The sequence below is a fragment of the Danio rerio genome, chromosome 12, assembly GCF_052040795.2.
Source record: "Danio rerio strain M-AB ecotype USA chromosome 12, GRCz13ab, whole genome shotgun sequence".
NCBI classification, from domain to species: domain Eukaryota; kingdom Metazoa; phylum Chordata; class Actinopteri; order Cypriniformes; family Danionidae; genus Danio; species Danio rerio.
Genome location: NC_141032.1, coordinates 21288558 through 21307914, shown reverse-complemented (window position 1 = coordinate 21307914; position 19357 = coordinate 21288558). Strand labels below are relative to the sequence as shown.

General features: G+C 36.1%; 1 protein-coding gene across 4 annotated transcripts; it reads left to right on the top strand.

The window, feature by feature from the left end:
- Nucleotides 1-48: 48 nt before the first annotated feature.
- rangap1b (Ran GTPase activating protein 1b) lies at nucleotides 49-19357 on the top strand. Of its 4 annotated transcripts, none has more exons than XM_087275337.1 (16): nucleotides 49-102; nucleotides 624-755; nucleotides 855-982; nucleotides 1537-2138; nucleotides 2189-2410; nucleotides 2605-2739; nucleotides 3823-3981; nucleotides 4066-4179; nucleotides 4289-4388; nucleotides 12199-12283; nucleotides 12398-12557; nucleotides 12649-12753; nucleotides 12860-12962; nucleotides 16258-16349; nucleotides 16431-16555; nucleotides 18650-19356. In XM_087275337.1, the coding sequence occupies exons 5-16, from the start codon at nucleotides 2252-2254 to the stop codon at nucleotides 18726-18728; spliced, it is 1416 nt and encodes a 471-aa protein (XP_087131463.1). In that variant the 5' UTR covers nucleotides 49-102; nucleotides 624-755; nucleotides 855-982; nucleotides 1537-2138; nucleotides 2189-2251; the 3' UTR covers nucleotides 18729-19356. The 4 variants fall into 4 exon arrangements, with proteins under 4 accessions (XP_087131463.1, XP_087131462.1, XP_087131461.1 ...); XM_087275336.1 differs by having other exon boundaries at nucleotides 49-107; nucleotides 1537-1596; nucleotides 2231-2410; XM_087275335.1 differs by having other exon boundaries at nucleotides 49-160; nucleotides 1537-1596; nucleotides 2231-2410.

Below are 19357 nucleotides of genomic sequence, written 5' to 3'. Positions count from 1 at the left end.
ATCAAAAATATTAATCGTGCTTTTATTATGAAAGATCATGACACCGGCACTTTCAAAGGACTGCCGCCTCCATGTGCCTCCTGTTTTGATGGTTTTATTCTGGTAACGTAAGTTAGTTATCTGCTATCTTCCTCCATTAAAATCCGCGCCGAGGTGTGAGGTAAATAGAAAACATTCACTTACTTTTTTAGATTTAACCAAAGTTCCTGCGCTAAATTAGCTAGTTTGAAGTCATGAATGAGATTAATGCTAGTAAGCTAACTCCTCTCTGAGTTAGCTTAAACCGTTTGTGTATCAGCCGTAGTACCAATGATGCAATGATATTATCATACTAGCTAGCTGTTTGAGGACTATATTGAGCTTAGTAATACTGTTTAAAGTTCATCAAGCACATTTCAAATATAACACGTAGCGTTATTTCTTTGGCTGTCATTTATATCCATGTTTAGAGATAACGTTAAGCTAGCAGTGGCTATATTAATATTACAGTCTTAATAACAATGAAGTAAGATTAAGGATGTACTTTTTATATATCCTAAATAAATTCATATGATTGTGAGGTATGTTTTAGGTTTAACGAGATACATTTTTGAAACACACTTATGTCTTACTAACTTTATTAGAAGAGAAAACGGGGAAAGCAATGGCCTTAGGGGATATTGCTCAGATTACAGAGGCTCTGGCCAAAACTCATGTTGGAGAAGTGGAGTTAAGTTATAAGGGACGAGGGCTGAAGCTGGACAATGCAGAATCAGGTGAGTAAAACGTTCTCTGTATTATCAAATTTGTTTATTTTTCATGTCTTAATCCATAAGCAACATCTCTTGGAATTCCCTCCTTTTCTTTTGTTACAGTGAAAGAGATTGTGGAGGACATTGAACGGTGTCAGGGTCTGCAGTCTCTCCGGTTAGAGGGAAACACATTGGGTGTTGAAGCAGCAGATGCCATTGCGAAGTCGCTTGAAGCTAAACGTGAACTGGAGGTAGTTTTAAATTACTAGTAGACATATGCAATAAACTGAGATAACGAGCATACACAATATTGATATCATGGGCTCTTCAAAATGTTAGTTAACGTCTTATAATGCATAAAAAATGTTGATTGGAGTTAATGGCTAATACTGGTCAGTTGAATTTTTGACATACTAACTTAAACATAGTTACTATAACTGCCCTTTTTCTCAGTGTTAATTTTAAATTTAATGCATTAATTAACAATTACTATTAGGACTTTATTGTAAAGTGTAAAGTGTTACCTAGTGTATTAGTGCAATTAAATTTGTTTGAAACATTTGTTTGCTCTCAGCAGATATGTACAATTAAGCAATACAATAATTGTTTGTTTTTCTACGTTACATGAACCTTTTTGCAACTTTGGTTAATATTGTGACAATTGTGGTATAATGTACAGTGATAAAACCTTCAGGATTTAATTGCAGCAAGAAAATCTGATACCATCCTAAACCTAAATACCACTGCACAGTTTTTACTTTCACTTTGCTGCTTTTATAACTTGTCTTTTTTTTTTCTCTCAAAGCAATGTCATTGGAGTGACATGTTTACAGGCCGCCTTCGCTCTGAAATTCCACCTGCTCTGGTAAGCTTTTGTATATCCAGTTAAAAACATTTATTTATTTCTTTTAGGGCTGCACAATGTGATGCACAATCACATTCAGGTATAAGAAATTGTACCTTTTTTTTTTACCATAACTGATTATATTAATGAATTATTTTTATCATTCAGTTACTGTACTTGAATATTGTTTGACTCAGGAAATAATAAAACACTTTATTTCAATTGTATTTTTCTTTCTTGATTGTATTTATGGATTGTTAAGCATAAAATACTCAAAACACATGCAAAAACAGAAATACACTGTAAATAGCACAGACCACAATGAAAATGTGTCGGGGTACCTGTAAAAATGTATAGATTGTTTATTAGATTTTATAGAGGTGCTTTTCCACTGCAGTATCATCCCAATCGATCTAACATTATAAATTCTTCCCAAATAAAGATATTATGAAGTTATCTGGTGAAATTGTATTCTTAGCGCAATGTATATCGCAAGATAAGAAAATATTGCAATGTTAGATTTTTCAAATATTGTGCAGCCGTAATTTCTATGCATTCTTCAAGTAAATTGTTTTCATTCAAAACAATTCATTCTTCATTTTTCATTCAAAAGTAAATTGCTGATATTCTAACCAACGGTTTTCTCCAATTTTAGAAATCACTGGGCAATGCTTTGATGACGTCAGGGGCTCGCTTGACTCAGCTGGACCTGAGCGACAATGCTTTCGGCCCTGATGGAGTGAAAGGAATCGAAAACCTCCTAAAGAGCTCTGCGTGCTACACTTTACAGGAGCTCAGGCTTAATAACTGTGGCATGGGCAGTGGAGGAGGGGTGGTAAGTTTAGTATTAAAAAAACTCTGGTCCAACCTAAGAAAACCCTGTTTATCTGCTTGTTATTAGGTCAGTGAAGTAGGCTTTTGCTCTCTGACATGATTATAAACGTGTTAATACTTTTTGAGGTTTACAGCACAGGTTTGTCTGTGTATTTTATTTATTTATTTATTTTTTTTATTTATTTATTTTTTTAGGTCCTTGCTTCTGCATTGACTGAATGCCATAAGCAGTCAAGTGCTGCTGCCTCCCCACTGAGGTTAAAAGTCTTCATAGCTGGACGTAATCGCCTGGAGAATGATGGTGCCACTGCACTTGCCAAAGCATTTAAGGTCTGAGGCATAACTTATTCATCTATATATATCATGATTAAGTATCTGGGTGCACATAGATGCATTAAATATGTAAATGAAGACTTTATATTTTTCAAGACCTTATTAGCGTCATCATGGTGAAATGAATGCTGGTTTTCAACAAGATAAAGCAGCACAACAGTTTTCCCTATGAAATTAAATTCATTCATTCATTTTCTTGTCGGCTTAGTCCCTTTATTAATCTGGGGTCGCCACAGCGGAATGAACCACCAACTTATCCGGCAAGTTTTTACGCAGCGGATGCCCTTCCAGCCGCAACCCATCTCTGAGAAACATCCACAGTCACATTCACATACACACACTCTTACACCACGGACAATTTAGCCTACCCAATTTACCTGTACCACATGTCTTTGGACTGTGGGGGAAACCGGAGCACCCGGAGGAAACCCACGCGAACGCAGGAAGAACATGCAAACTCCACACAGAAACGCCAACTAAGCCAAGGCTCGACCCAGCGACCTCCTTGCTGTGAGGCGACAGCACTACCTACTGCGCCACTGCTTTGCCCCTGAAATGAAATTAGAAAACAGAAAAATTTAACTAATGATATATCCTAATATTCCTACAAGACCTGTCATGTTTATTTATTAATGTTATTCATAAGAACAATATAGATCATTTTGTGATCCAAATATTGAAAATCATAATTATATTGTTTTATAAGGTATTTTTTAAATAAATCAAATGGATATTATATCATATAATATAATAACATTTTGTAAACGTAAACAACCATTTGCATTTCGGTCACATTTTGTCATTCAAATGAAGGAAGTTTTATTGTGTTGTGTTACTTGCTTCAGTCTAATGAATTAGAATATATTCTATTACATTTTGATATGAAATACATTTATATAGTTTCTATTATGAAATTATGTTTACGTAAGTAAAATAATCATATAGACCTGTTTTTATTCAAAATTATTTTATAACCCAATTGCTTTTATTTTCTAACAAAAAAGCAAAAAAAAAAAAAAGTTAAAAACAAAATTGTAAAATCAAAACTACCTCTTTTTCCACTTGTTTTGTTTTTAACAGTTATTAGGCAGCCTTGAAGAGGTCCATATGCCACAGAATGGAATTAACCATCCTGGTATCACTGCTTTAGCTGCTGCCCTGAAGCACAACCCAAACCTTCAGGTGCTCAACCTCAACGACAACACATTTACTACAAAAGGATCCAAAGCTATGGCTGAGGTATGATCCTTATATAATGCCACAAAACTCTGTGTTTAGAAACTGTGTTTGTAATTGGTTGTGTGTGATTTATTTCACATTTAGGCCATTAGACACCTCCAATGTCTTAAGGCCATCAATTTTGGGGACTGTCTAGTGCGCTCAGAAGGTGCCATTGCTATAGCAGGAGCCCTTAGAGAGGGACTGCATCTGCTCAGGGTGAGTCTATGCCAACACTGAATCTATCCAAAACATTCAAATGCTTCCATTCAGTCTTGAAACTCTTTTTGTAATTGCTGTACATTTCTAACACGTGCCCTTTTCATAGGAGTTGAATTTGTCGTTTGGGGAGATTTGTGAAGCTGCAGCAATGGTGGTTGCAAAGGCTGTTCAGGGCAAAGCTGATCTGGAGAAACTAGACCTTAACGGTAAAGAGACTTTGTTGTCAGTGCATTTTAATATTACACAAATGTACCTCACTCAAATCCTTTATTATTTCAAATGATGATGTATTACAGTGTGTAACATATAATGCTGTGACGATACACCTTATCATATTAAACCATTGAGCAAGAGGCTTTTGGTTCAGTATGCATTACAAACCAAAGGGTGGAGCCGAACCCGAATACGGTATTCGGAAAAGCACGAATAGCGTGTTTTTACGAATACTTGATTGTATTCGGGAGCAAGAAAAACACTATATCAAAAAGCAGCGTTTCCTCATGAGACCACAGTGCATGCCCGCGTGAGAGAGATAGAGAGAGAGAGAGATAGAGAGAGATAGGGAGAGAGAGAGAGAGAGAGAGAGAGAGAGAGACGCTCAGTCAGTAGTGGGAGGGCGGGGCAGAGATAAAAGGTGTCTGACACAAGCTTCTCCACAGCAACAGACAGAAGGCTCGGCTGAGCGAAAAAAATACTTCACTGCATCACTATTTTTGTTAAATAGATTTTTGTACCTTAATTGGGTTCCAAAAGGCAGTTTATAAACTTGTAGCGGAGTTGAAGCGGAGTTTGTTCGGTATATTCTATTATGCTGCATTATTGACGTCTGCAACCGGGTGCTCTGTTTACGCAACGTTAGCTCTGTTAGCGCGGTAATTTAGACAATGGACTGTTGACAGAGTAACGTTAACGTTTGTTTATAAAGGTTAAAACGATGCTTTTGCAGTTGCAGTATATGGTACGTCTAAATTACTGTCTTTTGCAGACAGCAAGATATATGCTATAGGCTAGTTAACCTTAGCATAGCTTCCCGTCACTTTTTATTAACTTGAAACTCCTCAAATACATTTGGGCACCATGAAAAAAATGAGACTGCTGCTGAGCCATTTCTTGGTCCTCCACCAGTCAAAAGAAAAAAACCTTCATGTTCTGTGTGGAAGCATTTTACAGTCAGTGCTGCTGCAGATAAAACAAAGTGATACTGTATAATGTTTACAAAAGTGAAATCAGCAGAGGCAGAGATATTAAACATCTGTCAACATCTTCTATACATAATCATTCATTCATTTCTTTTTGGCTAAATCCCTTTATCAATCTGGGGTTGCCACAGTGGAATGAACCACCAATTTATCCAGCATATGTTTTACGCAGTGGCTGCCCTTCCAGCTGCTACCCAGCACTGGGAAACATCCATACACTCTCTTTCACACACATACAATAGGGACAATTTAGCTTACCCAATTCACCTGTATTGCATGTGTTTGGACTGTGGTGGAAACCGGAGCACCCGGAGGAAACCCACGCCAACATGGGGAGAACCCAGTCGGGGCTCGAATCAGCAACCTTCTTGCTGTCAGGCGACAGTGCTACTCACTGTGCCACCGCGCAACTTTCTATGTAATGTATTATCACATGCACTAAAAGCATCCTCTCCTGATACTGTCTGTGAACCCCCCACAAGCATCAATCCCCTCAATCAGCCCAGCTATGCTCTGCTAAATCCTCCACAAGCACCAAACCATTAACACAGCCACATTCTGCCCCAGCAAGTCAGTTTCAAACATAAAAAAACAAACAAACTAACTTTGTGTCTTTTTTGTGGCAGGCAGATGATAATAGCAGGGCTGTATCTTTTAGTATTATATAGAATACTTTTGTTCTGCCAGATCTCCCAGGCAGGGTTTTATTTAGATTTATTTAGTTAATATTAGTTTTTGGAATTCTGTGCATTGGAAAGAAGTTCTTTCAGAAGAAGAACAGTTTTTTTGAAGTATTATTTGTTTTTATTCTGTCTATTCAGTGTCCTTCAACAAGAACGGTGGTGGTGGGGTTCATAATATTCACAATGGTATTTTATTAGTTGTTGGTTTAACCATGGATGAGATAATGGCTTCTATGTTATTATCTTTTCAATGACATTTCTTGTCACATGTTCAAAAACAACAGCCAATATCGCATATCTATAATTTATATAATGGGTATAATTAAACAATACTTTCACTATAACGTAAATTAGAAGTGTAATAGAAAAAATATATATTTTTGCGCCATTTTGAATTTTACTCGAATACAAATACAAATACTTTTCCCCCCTCAACAAATACAAATACCGGCTGCTCCGCACATCCCTAATATATATATATATATATATATATATATATATATATATATATATATATATATATATATATATATATATATATATATATATATATATATATATATGTGTGTGTGTGTGTGTGTGTGTGTGTGTGTGTGTGTGTATGTATGTATATATGTGTATGTGTGTATGTATATATGTATACTAATTTTAAGCTGAATCTGCGGTTCATAACAAAGAGCAGTATTGCGTTGGGGTGTAACGATACACTCAGCTCACGATACGATGTGTATCACGATATAATGTTCACGATTCGATATGTATCACGATATTTGGAATAAAAATTGAAAATTAAACTGAAATGCAAATTTTACCAAGTAATCTATTTTTTATGTATTTCTTTTGTTTTAACTTGTTAAACTGAACCTTCTTTAAGAAAATAAATTAAACAGGCCTGTGTCTGGAAAATAAAACAATTAAAAAACTTCTTAAAAATATTATTGAAATGACAGAGACAAAATTAAGGAATAATTTAAGTAAAGGTGCAAAAAAAAAAAAAAAAAAAGCTTTCTATTCAATTGAATTTAACAGTAAGAGCTTAAGGCTTTGCTTGGTCACTTGCGTTTTTTGTGTGTGCAAAAAAAAATCCACATTTCCAGGTATTTAATTCATATTTAATTAAATTCATTTAGAGATATCTGTAATTACAATTGTGACTAGTCAACTCATTTAGAGATATCTGCAAATATTTTTCAATGGAGGAATATGACTAGACATAATATATTTGTAGATATCTCCAATCTGATTTCGTACTAGTACAATTGTAACTGCAGATATCTCTAATTATCATTCTGACTAGTCGAATTATAATTATGACTAGTCAAAATATAATTAGAGATATCTCTAAATATATTAATGGATAGTCAGAACAAAGGGTTAAATGCTAAAACAGCTTGCCATATGTGCGCGTCCATCAAAGTCCCCCCTCTGTAGTAACAGTTCACGGTCAGCTCACGTCATGTGTGCTCTTGCGGCGGGAACATTATATGAAGACAATGATATTTTAGGGTGAATTGTACCTTATAAATACAGTATGTGACTCTTTCAACACCATTAGGAGGTATCCCTGTCGCTGTGCAAAGTATGTAAATCACTGTGAAGACTTTAAAACTTAGGATGTTTGACCCAGTATGCGTGTCAAAAAGCGGACAAGTCTAAAGCAATGACTGTACAACCGAAATCTTGCCAGACGTCTGATTTTGAGAGGATGGGCCATCCTCTATTTCAGCTCCACTCATCTTGGTCTGCTAACATTACTGCTGCTGCAATCTGAACTTACGTGCGACAGCAGGTGGAAGGTAGCTCACATGCAAACAGCTCAACTAATAAGAGAAAACGGACGTCATATCGTAATCAAATCGTCATAACGCCACGATGCATATTGTGACATTTTTGCATCGCAATAAATCGTACAACGATAAATCGTTACACCCCTAGTATAGCGCGGTGGTCCTGCTCTGCCTCGGTCGGCTGACTCGCCTGCTTGTTTCCCACAAACACACAAAACTGCAAATGAGCACATAACGAGACTGAGCATTTAAAATGACACAAGCCCAAACCAAAACTTTTAAGGAGTGATAGAAGTGACACTTCTCTTCCTTTTGTCATTCTTTCTTGAGGTGTATATTATTTTTCTATTTAATTATTGATGACTGCTTTGCAGCTTTCAGCCTTGAATTTAATGATTTATTATAATATTTTTGTTTGTGTTGTAGGAGAAATATTATTTATTAAATTGACATGCATATAAAAACAATAATGCAAAATAAACATGTCTTACTGCAATGCTTCATTTGTGTTTGATGCAAACCATAAACTTATTTTTCATAAAGTAATAGTAGGACTTTGTATAGCAGATAACTCACATTTAATCACATTCAAAGCAGAATGATAATAAGAAATGTAATTCATTATTAGTATTATTGTCACCATCTTCATCATGAATATTTTATAATTATTAGACATTTGTTTTGAAGTTATTGCACAAATATTAATAAGTCGTTACAGACTTAGTTGGATAGTTGTTTCTGATTTTTGTCAGCCCTAGTTGATGTTGTTTTCAAATGCAATAAACCCCCTAATATACAATTTGCAGTGATGCTCATTCATTTTTGGTGGGTGGTCCTACATTTTTTCTGGTTCTCCTAAATATTTGAAGTTTGGAGCACCAGTGCTACCAAGTAAAAAAGTAAATTTCGAGCCCTGATACACAGAATTTATCGGCACAGTTCAGCACAGTTGTCTAACTGTGCCAAGAATTCCGGGCCGGGAAAGGTTTGTAACCTTGTTCCAGGCTCAGTGGAGAAACAACCATAACCGTACCGAACTGTTCTTAGAAAAGCGACTATTGACAGATATAAAATTTATTAAAAATTATGGTTAAGGGCCTACTGTGACATTTTGATTAATCCTTCTGCTTTACTTAAATGTATGTTATCTGCAATATGGTAATCCATTTGGAGATATGTTTCATTTATGCCACTACAGTTGCAGCTTATGCAAGTCGTGCTGGTAGAATTTTTTTTTTTGAAGGTATCAAAAAGGTAGTAAAAGGTATTAAATTCAACTTGTGAACTTCTGCATATACCCTGGTTGGTGGTCAGAATTATTAGCCTCCCTGTTTATTGTTTTCCCCAATTTAGGCAAGTTAGGGTAATTAGGCAAGTAATTGTATAACGATGGGTTTGTTTTGATAACAGTCAAAACAATATATAGCTTAAAAGGGCTAATTGATAATAATTTTGACATTAAAAAAGCTTTTAAAAAATTATAACAACTTTTATTCTTGCCAAAATAAAACAAAAGTTTTTCTCCAGGAGAAAAAATATTATCAGACATATTCTAAAAATGTCTTTGTTCTCTTAAACATCATTTGGGAAATATTTAAAAAAGAAAAAAAAAGTTCAAAGGGGGTCTAAAATTTCTGACTTCAACTGTATATACTTAATAAATTCATTAAAATCAACAAAGAAAAAAACAAGCAGAACACATGCAAATATTAATATCGAAGCTGAATGACAGGCTTGTTAGTATTTGTGTAGTGCATATTTCCACCGTATTCAGTTTCAAACTGAGTTGCCAGAATATTAAGGGCTCTATTTTGACGGTCCATGCGCAGAACGAAAAATGCAGGGCGCAAACGCTTTCAAGGCGTGTCAGCACGCGTTTTTGCTAATTTAAGGACGGGAAATCTGCCTTGCGCCGTGGCGCGTGTTCTAAAAGGGTTGAGTTTATTTTCTTAAAGGGCCATGAAACCCCCTTATTTCAGCAGGGTGTTTTCACACCTCCACTTTGGAAAAAGTCAGAAAAGTGGGCGTGTCCAGCTCTGTTTAGGGGGGAGTGTCGGAGGAACTAAAGTGGGATGGTGTGGGAGTGTCTATTTGTGCACGCGCGAGTTTCAGAGTCAAAATACACACCCACAGCGGACAATGTGACTGTGTTTACATGGACATCTGTAGTCGAATTATTTGCCAAATTATTAAAAGTTGGACTTTAACTGCAGTTTGGCTCTTTCATTCAGGCAATTCATTCATGCCCCTCGCGACAAACGAGATATTTGATTCAAGGAACTGCTGCAAGCGTGTATTTTTCATGCAATGTTTGATACCGCACGGCGAATGAGAGAGAAAAAAACTCCGCATTTCCCGGAAACTTAGATGCACACGGCAGGTAGCATCAGAAAGCCGCGTGTGTTATTCCGGTCACAAAATGCGGTGCTTACATTTCTGCACTCAGTGCAATAGTAACTTAATTCGATACGAACAAACTGAATAAACAAAGAGCACTGGTCGCTCACTTACCAAATCTGTAGAGACAGAACAATCACCAGCAACTAGAGCCGCGTCTTTATGGAGAGAATACTACAAGCGAATTCAGATTTCAGCGTTTGCAGATGAGAACAGCTCTCAGGTAAACAATAATCCTCCTTAGACACGTAAATTATTGTTGTCGAGCGTCGCGTACACTGTTAATCCACAAGTGATCCAGATGAGCTCTCACAGAGAGAAAATGAAAACGAAACTTAATGGCAGCAAACTATAAAAGCAACACTTCACTCTTGTTTTGCCAACACAACGTAGCGTCTTTGTGGCGTAAACACGGTGACACTAATGAATATTAATGAAGTTCCACAATAGAGCGCGCTGATTGGTTTGAACCAAGCCTTACTCATGCATTAATGTATCACACTGTAAGACGTAATAAGACACACTCAGGCACAGACGCCCAGTCTGCACGCTGGAATACACGCTATTATGTCATGGCCGTGATGCAGCTTCAAAAATTCGTTTCAAACAGGAAGTACAAATTTGCTTGAAATAACGCAAAAACAACCAATTTACACTTTTTAGTGAAATATAGGTGTCCTAATAGTGTTTTTAGCAGTGTGGGACACATATACGACTGTCAACAGCTCAAAAAATGTGCTTTGGTGTTTCGTGACCCTTTAATGAGTTATAGGTGTGTTTTGAGAATAAACCAATTAGAATCTCATCTCCCATTCCCTTTAAGAGTCAGCTGCGTCGCGCCAAGAGCGCATTTGCTATTTACAGGAAGCAAAGTAAGTATAAGTGGAAAAAATGAGCATTTCACAAGCAAACAGTTAACAGTTTTTTTAACAGAAAACTGTTAATCAGAGCATCTACTGCGTGAGAATGAGAGATAATGGATCACTTTCACTTTCGCTCTTGGATAGGGAACCCTTTACGCACAGACATCAATTAGTCTATAAATAATTACTTTTGTTTGTTAAGCGCAAATATTCGTAAAAACTATTTCTAAATTCAGTTCTAATTTCCAGTAAACGAATAAATAAATAATAATAGCAAAATGTGCTCAAAAACCTGAGTTATATCCTAAAACACATGCTGTACCCCATATGGTCTAAAACCTGACAGGTGGGCAAATCTAAGCTTGTTTTTAATAAAACAAATATAAATATGGATTTAATAAATAATACTGCTAATAATAATAACATTATACAAAAGCAAATTGTTATGAATGAACTGAAAAGCCTCCCGAGATGAAGAAGACATAAAAGCAGTAGATTTTTATATTTATGCAGGCTAGAAAATAATATGTTTTGTAATATTTTAATCCTTTATATTTATATTCTATATCTATTCTTATTATATCCTATATATATCCTTAATATTAAATTTTTTTCTTATGGAAAGATATTTGCTTATTGCTCTCTTGTGCGTATTAAGCAGTGTGTAAGCGAAGCGCAACTCTGCGCCGCAGTTTAGACCGGGTTAGTTTTGGTCTAATAAAAAATCTATTATAGATTCTCAAAATAGCAACGCGCCAGCAGTGCACCTCAGAACGCCTTCCTTTTTACACCAGAACGCCTATGGGTCCAAAAATGAGCGCTGATGCATTTTCTATTTAAACAGCGTAGCGCAACGCCTCAAAACAACTCTTGCGCCAAGCTGAAACTACCACAAGACTACTGCGCCACGCCTTGTGCCACACTTCGCCGGGTGTATGATTGGGCCCTAGGTCTCCTTAATAATCAAAATTAAATTTTGAATAAAAAGTTTGATTAATATTTAAATAGCTAGTTTGTGTTCAACTCATTTTGACGTTGAAGTCCTGTTATTCTGGGCTGACTGGATCTTTTCTGGGTGCTTGTTTAGGAAACTGCTTTGGAGAAGATGGCTGTGAGGCACTTAAGGAAGCAATGGAGAAAATGAACATGGAGGATCTGCTCTGCTCACTCAGGTATTTATGTGACCATTTGTAAAAAGTTGGTTTCTTGTGTGTAAGTAAATAGAGATTAAATGCATTCCTTTAATTTTTAAATACTTTGAGAGTAATGGGACATGCTTAATGCAGTGATGATGAAGGAGAGCCTGATGAAGAGGACAACGACGACGACGACGACGATGATGATGAGGAAGAAGATGAAGATGATGATGATGATGCTGAGGAGAAAGAAGGCAATGATGCTGAGGAAAATGGTCTAAATGGAACAAAAGATGTCATTGAAGAAAAGGCAATCCTAGCATGCCTAAATAAACTGCTAAATATGTTGTGTGCTGATATTTTACATGGGAAGATTGCTGATTTTTACCACTTTTCCACAGGAGGAGCCTCCCCACAGTTCTGAGCTCATGTCCTTCCTCGTCTCTCCATCAGCTGAAAAACTGATCTCACTTGGAGCCAAAAGAGTTCAGCTCATTGAACAGCAGGTACAGTGAGGATTCTTAAGGTGAATTACTACCATACTTACTACAGAATGGGTTACCAATTTTCTAACCTTCTTTAAATTTTTCCTATTTCTTTTTTATTCTTTAGGTTGATGTTACAGATGCGAATAAGGTGTCAGAAGTTTTTCTGAAGATCTCGTCAGTATATAAAGATGAACCAGAAGTAAAGCAAGCTGTTTTTGAGACCACTGGTATGAGCAGCATGCTTATTTTCCTTAAAGTAAACACCTAAAACAAGTCTGTTATGCTGTTTTTACAAGATGTAGTATAAGTCTCAGGGTTCTCCACAATATGTCTGACACATTTCTGCTGGAAATGCCTCTCAAATACCTGTTTATTATATTATGATGTAATGTAAATAGGAGGTGTTGCCAAGAAATACTTTATCATGCTTTACTGTTATTTTAACAACATTTCTGTCTAAAGAGGTTCTGCCCATAGTTTACTCAGAAATGAAAATTCAATCAGTTTACTCTGCCTTAAGTTGTTTCAAACCTTTGAGTTTCTTTCTTCTGTAAACACTAAAGAATACATTTTGAAGAAAGCTGGAAACCTGTAACCATTGACTTTCATAGTAGAAAAGACAACAAAATGTATTTTGTATTTTGTGTTCAACAGAAAAAAAGTAAGTCAAGCAGGTTTGGAACAAGTAAAGGACGAGTAAATAATGTAAATTTTCATTTTGAGTGAATTATCCCTTTAAGTGCATGGATGGATGGATGGTTAGATAGTTAGTTAGATGGTTAGATAGTTAATTAGTGCTGTCAATAGATTAAAAAAAATTAACTAATTAATTGCACCCTTTTTAAAAAATTAATCGCGATTAATCGCATTTAAAACACTGAAACTTGTAAATTTGGCTATTTAAATGTAAAATTAATGTAAACACAAGACAAAAATATTCAAATTCAAAATATTATTGTTTAATAGAATTTTTGTTTAACTTGTAACACAGATTTCTTCATGTAAACAACATACCCACAATAAACCATCAAGATCCTGGCTTGACAGCCATATTTATTACAGAAATTAAAACACAGGCATGTTAATGACATTTAAATTTCAAAACAATTAATGCCAATAAAGAAAACATTGACTTCCATGTTGGATTCTAAGTGGACTGTAAAAAATGCCAAAATACAGGAATTGCAGATATGGAAAATGAAAAATTATAATAATAAACTATAGAATACAAACTGCTGCACTCATTGTAAAGTTTTATTGCTGTGAGTTGAGAACATTAGTTATAGAGTAGAAACAATTTTGCTTAATCCTCCTTTACATTCATCCAGTTGCTAGGAGTATCCCGCAAGTGCACAGAGACTCCCAAATGACCGCAAATGAATGATAACTTCTTGCAAACCGGTCGTTAAATACATTGTACACCCCTCTCGCCCCTACTCAGATACGTCGCTCACTCCACCCCTGACACAGACACGCACACAGAAACACACACACAACGCGCTGCAGACGGTTTGGCCCCAACGGCCTTCCATACTGGAGCGACTCCCCTCAGATTCAACACGCATGATCACGTTCATCAAATTTGCTTAAACTAAGCATCCTAAAGTATTACTGTTTTTCACAAGGATTCTGACACAACAACGCAAAGCATATGCTTTCGTTGCGTTTAATGAGGAAACACGCTAAACTTGAAGGGCTCATGCTGAAAGGCAGAGTAATGCCCTGTTTTTGACAGCTCGCGACTTCACCAGAGACATTCTGAGTACATTCACAAAAGACACCAATACTCCGATTTTAATATGATTAAGATTATACTCTTGTTAAAATTCTACCGTGTAGGCTTAAAAGGAACACCGAGTCACGAAATGCGGAGGATTTTCTTTCTGTTCGCCATGCGGTATCAACTTACAACAGAAGTCGAAAGTTAAAAATGAAACACCCGAAAATGCATGAAACTTTGGAGAGCCTGGTGATGCGACTAATTGTTTTATACTGAAACTTGCCTTCAAAAAGTGCTTCCTTGGTGTTATCCACATTTATTGCACGTTGAACACACGTCCACCACAACAGGAAGTAAAAAAAACCTGCAACTGCGTTAATTGCGTTCATTTTTTTTTAACGCGTTAATTATTTAAAATTAATTGCATGCGTTAACGCGTTCATTTTGACAGCGCTAATATATATATATATATATATATATATAAAATATATAGTATTAGTATTTTCCCAGCCTTTTTTAAAATGTTAATGTTAAAAAAAGCTTAACATTAACTGTAAAAATATCCCTCGCTGTTGTTTGGAGTGTAGAACTTGGAGCATGTTTTAGCACACAGACACAAAGCACACAGAAAGCTGAATATCAGATGCTCCATCACATGAGTTTTCAGTCCCTGATATACTTCAAACAAAGTTTTTTACTTTCTTTGTTTGAGGGCAAAATATTTTAGCATTGATCTATTCAACAGCTCAAAAAGAGCAACTGTAAAATAGATGTTATGAGCATCCTCTGAATGAAAAGCAGGAAGAATGATTGGGAGTTTGCTCCTTGTTTTAGCTTATAGGTAGCATAATTGAGGGAGCAAATTTTTATTCTTTAGAATGTACGCCGATATCTCCTGAAAAGGGTGTCTGCTTATGTGAAACATGCAAAAATGCACTGGACACTGCCAGTGAATGTACATGTGTGAATACATCTGTACCAGCTCTGCTACTCAACTGTCCGGTGTATTCATGCTGCTAGATAATCAATATATCAACTTATCGAGCAATAGATGGACATGACCTCAATACATTTTGGTGATGCAATGTATATCGTTCATCATGTTTACATGGTGTCAGCAGGTCAGCGAAGTCCTTTTTTAAACGATGCTTACTAACAGATGAAAACGTTTTTTCACCAAAACTATTGACAGTTTGGAAGTCCAAATGAGCTCTGTTTCAAAGCTATGGTCCACTTCCAGAAAAGTGACGGTTCAAACGCTTCAAGTCATTTTACAAACACATTTACTTTTGTTTTTTGTAATATTGTGTGTGTTTATGCCCATTTACAGTCTATGCTGTTGTATAGTCATTGTATAAACACTTAATTGGCATTAAAATGACAATAATATCACTTATCGCAATATATCGGACATCAAAAATAATTTATCATGACAGGCCTACAGCTTGGTGCAGTTGTTTTGGATGATGTTCTACTGTCAGACCTTTCTGAAAATCAAAGAAGGCAGAGATTTAGAACAAGTTGAAGATTTTGAGATAGCCAGAAACCGTGGTCAGAATAATTTTCTTGGTGTGGTTTCTTTGTGCTTCAACTGAAACATTACATACTAAAGGACATTGAGAGTATAAGACGCATGATGAAACACGTTAAATGCAGTAGGTCCCTCACAAAAAATCTGTCTTCCCAAAGTAAATCTCATGTCATTGTGGCAAAAAAAAATTAAATAACAAAGAGTGACTGCTTTTAAATACTAAAATTGTTGAATGTCTTTATTAAAATCAGCCATTTATCTCATTGCCCAGATGCCCTGTTGAGGAAGGCCTTCTCCAACTCTCCTCACTCTCAATCTTATAGTTTTATCTCCTCTCTAATGGTTAACCTGGGACTTTTAAAGGTACCACGCTTAGACATGATATTGGATTTTTCTTTCATTTTGTTTGTTCCCATCGTTTGTAACTGCTGCTTTCTGTTCCAGAGTGAAGATAAGAAGGTGAAGAAAGTATCTGTACTGCCTGGACATTTGCTCACATTAGAGCATGCAGTCTCACAGGAGTTTTTCCCAGCGGATCAAGCTGGAGTTCTGGAATCCTTTGTGTCACGGTTAGTTTTTATTCACAGTAAGGGAATGTTTAGAGGTGCGTCCCAAATCGCATACTTGTGCACTATTCTACACCATTCTGAAGTATAAATAGTGTAAGTAGTGCATTCACACTGAAACTCTAAAAAGAATAAGTGCACTTTAAATACCTACTTATTCAACTCTTAATATAAAGTGTGGAATGTTGGACACTTCACGCACTCAACGGCTGCTGCTTTGCTTGTGTAGCGGAAGTAGCGGAGCTTTTGGGCACTGATGTTGGATTGCTTTATTTATTTTGGATTGTAAAAGCAAGGTTTTCCTACACGAGTGATTATGACACCTCCCGATGGTGAAGGCGGTTATACTCATGGCAGATATTATTTGGTAGTTTGATCATTTAGTATACTAATTTGGCAACCGGCAAACGTCATCTGGAAAAATGACACTACATTCGTATACTGTGCTGTTGAGTCGATAGTGTATATTGTGCCATTTGGGACGGAGCTTGGATTTATTGATTTTTTTTTCTGCCCACCTGGCATGCATGTTTACATCATGTTGTAATTACCGAAATTATGGTATTCCAACTTGTGAAAAGTGTCCACATCCTTTTAGAATTTATTACAAAATAGGGTTGCAGAATTTCAGGAAGTCTCAAAGCTGGAAACATTCCATGGGAATTAACAGGTGAAATAAAGGGAATAAACAGAGAATGTACACAATTGCAGATTAGCATATAACGGACTGTAGGTAAATAGTTGAAAATGTTTTTAGGATAATCTAAAAAATTCAATTTGCAAATTTATCAGTCTCATGCACTCGGGTAGGCAGACGTTGAGGCACAACTCTTTTAGGGTCACATTTACAAATATGCACCCAATATATTTGCCAACAACTACTGATTGTGTTTCATATCGCATATCTGCATTCTATCTATACACAAAGCAGGTACATATTAGGCCAAGGAAGAATGTAAAATGTATAGCAATTCAATATGCCTCCCAAAAACACCAAGGTGGATGCTTCAGATAACCTGTAACAAGAGACATAGCATCACAGCAGATGCATTCTCTCTCTCTCTCTCTCACTCACACTCTCCCTCACAAATGCATGCACGCACACATGATTTGCACACTGATGTTACCTTTACTTGTAAATTACGTCTTGAAATGACTTGAATTACTTTGAAATGATTGAGTTATCTACTGCCTCATCCTTTGAAGCAAGCCCTTTAGCTCCCGCATTGGTCATCCAATAATTGTTCACTTTTTGATTAAAAGTCCAATTTTGAGAAGTTTTTTGAGCTGAGATATTAACGTTACATCTGAGATTTTTGCAGTCAATCAGAGCAAAACAAAATAACGTTACTTCCTGCCTCGCCTCATGTCTTTTCAATGCAGCTTTATGTCAGATTCTAACACTAAATAAGTGATAGACATACGTGATATACATTACCTTATGGAAATGGATATGTGGAAAGTGGAGACGTATTAAGAAAAATGTCTACAATGTATAAAATCATTTTAATAAAGCATTACATTGGTAGCGTAAAGGCATATGCTCAAGCCAGTGTGCAGTGGATTGCTCAATCTGACATAAGGCACAGCTCGGTGCTGCCTCACCTCACTTCCTACACTGTAACTGAACAGGAAGTGTGCAAAATACAGCAATTTTGATGGTAAAAATGATTAAAAGTATTTGAATCATAGAGAAATTGCATTTATTGCACAGATCAATGGACAGATCTTGTTTTTATCATTAGTATACATCTCATGATGACAGGTAAGGATGATGACTCCAAGTCCCTGGTGGGGGGTATTCCCCAGTTTTCCCAAGCAAAAGTGATGCCTCATTTCCAATTTGGAAACTTTCTAAATGACCTGTGGAAAGTTTACAGAAACTTTCTGTCTCTTGCAACTCTATTACAAAATATACAATTTTGGAAAGCTGATCCTTCATATAAAAATTCACAATCTGAGGATGTGACTGGCCCAGAGTACAGTAGGTTATGTTGTCATCTCAGAATTATGAAGCTTATGATTTTTGACATAGCATGAGTCCAGCATGTAAAGATATTATGAACATTAACCTTAAATTTTTGTTTGGCTTTTCAGAAATGGTGCAGTCTTAGAATCCTGCTGCAGTGCCAGAGATGCTCTCAAGATCACACTGGTGAAAAGGACCACTGCTTAATTCTTAACCCTCAACACAGAGCCACTGAAATAGCTTAATACGGGTCTTAAAAAACTTGACATGAAACTCTTATAAACTAACGATTAGTTTATCATTGATCAATCAATCCTGGATCCTTTTTGGCATGCAAACCTCCGACAACCTCAAAGTACAGTGATGACTAGTGCCTCATACACAACCCGAAATGAACAGTAAATGTCAGATTGCTTTCAATAAGAGTGTTGTGTTCTTTCATCTCTTTTTAGAAATATTACTTTTATTTTTATACGTACATAAAGGGAAAATAAGAAAAATGGCACTGGATGATAATTAGAACTTAATTATCGCTTCATTATAATGTTTTAACTATGGCACTTTTAAACAACTGTCATTACTTTAAGTTCACATTTGAAGTGGAGTGGAAAGCATGTTCACCTTCTCCCCTTTTGTGAAATATTGGTGGTGGAGTTTGTTTAAAGTTAAGTAGGACAAACATCTAAGAGAAAAGAAAGAAAGAAGTGAAACTAAAGTCAAGTTAAAATGTTTGGACATTAGTATATTTAATACTACAACTAGTTTGCACTGGATATTGTTACATTTGCAACATTCCATTTTGTTGATAATAAAAAAAATCTTGGAAGAAAAAAAAG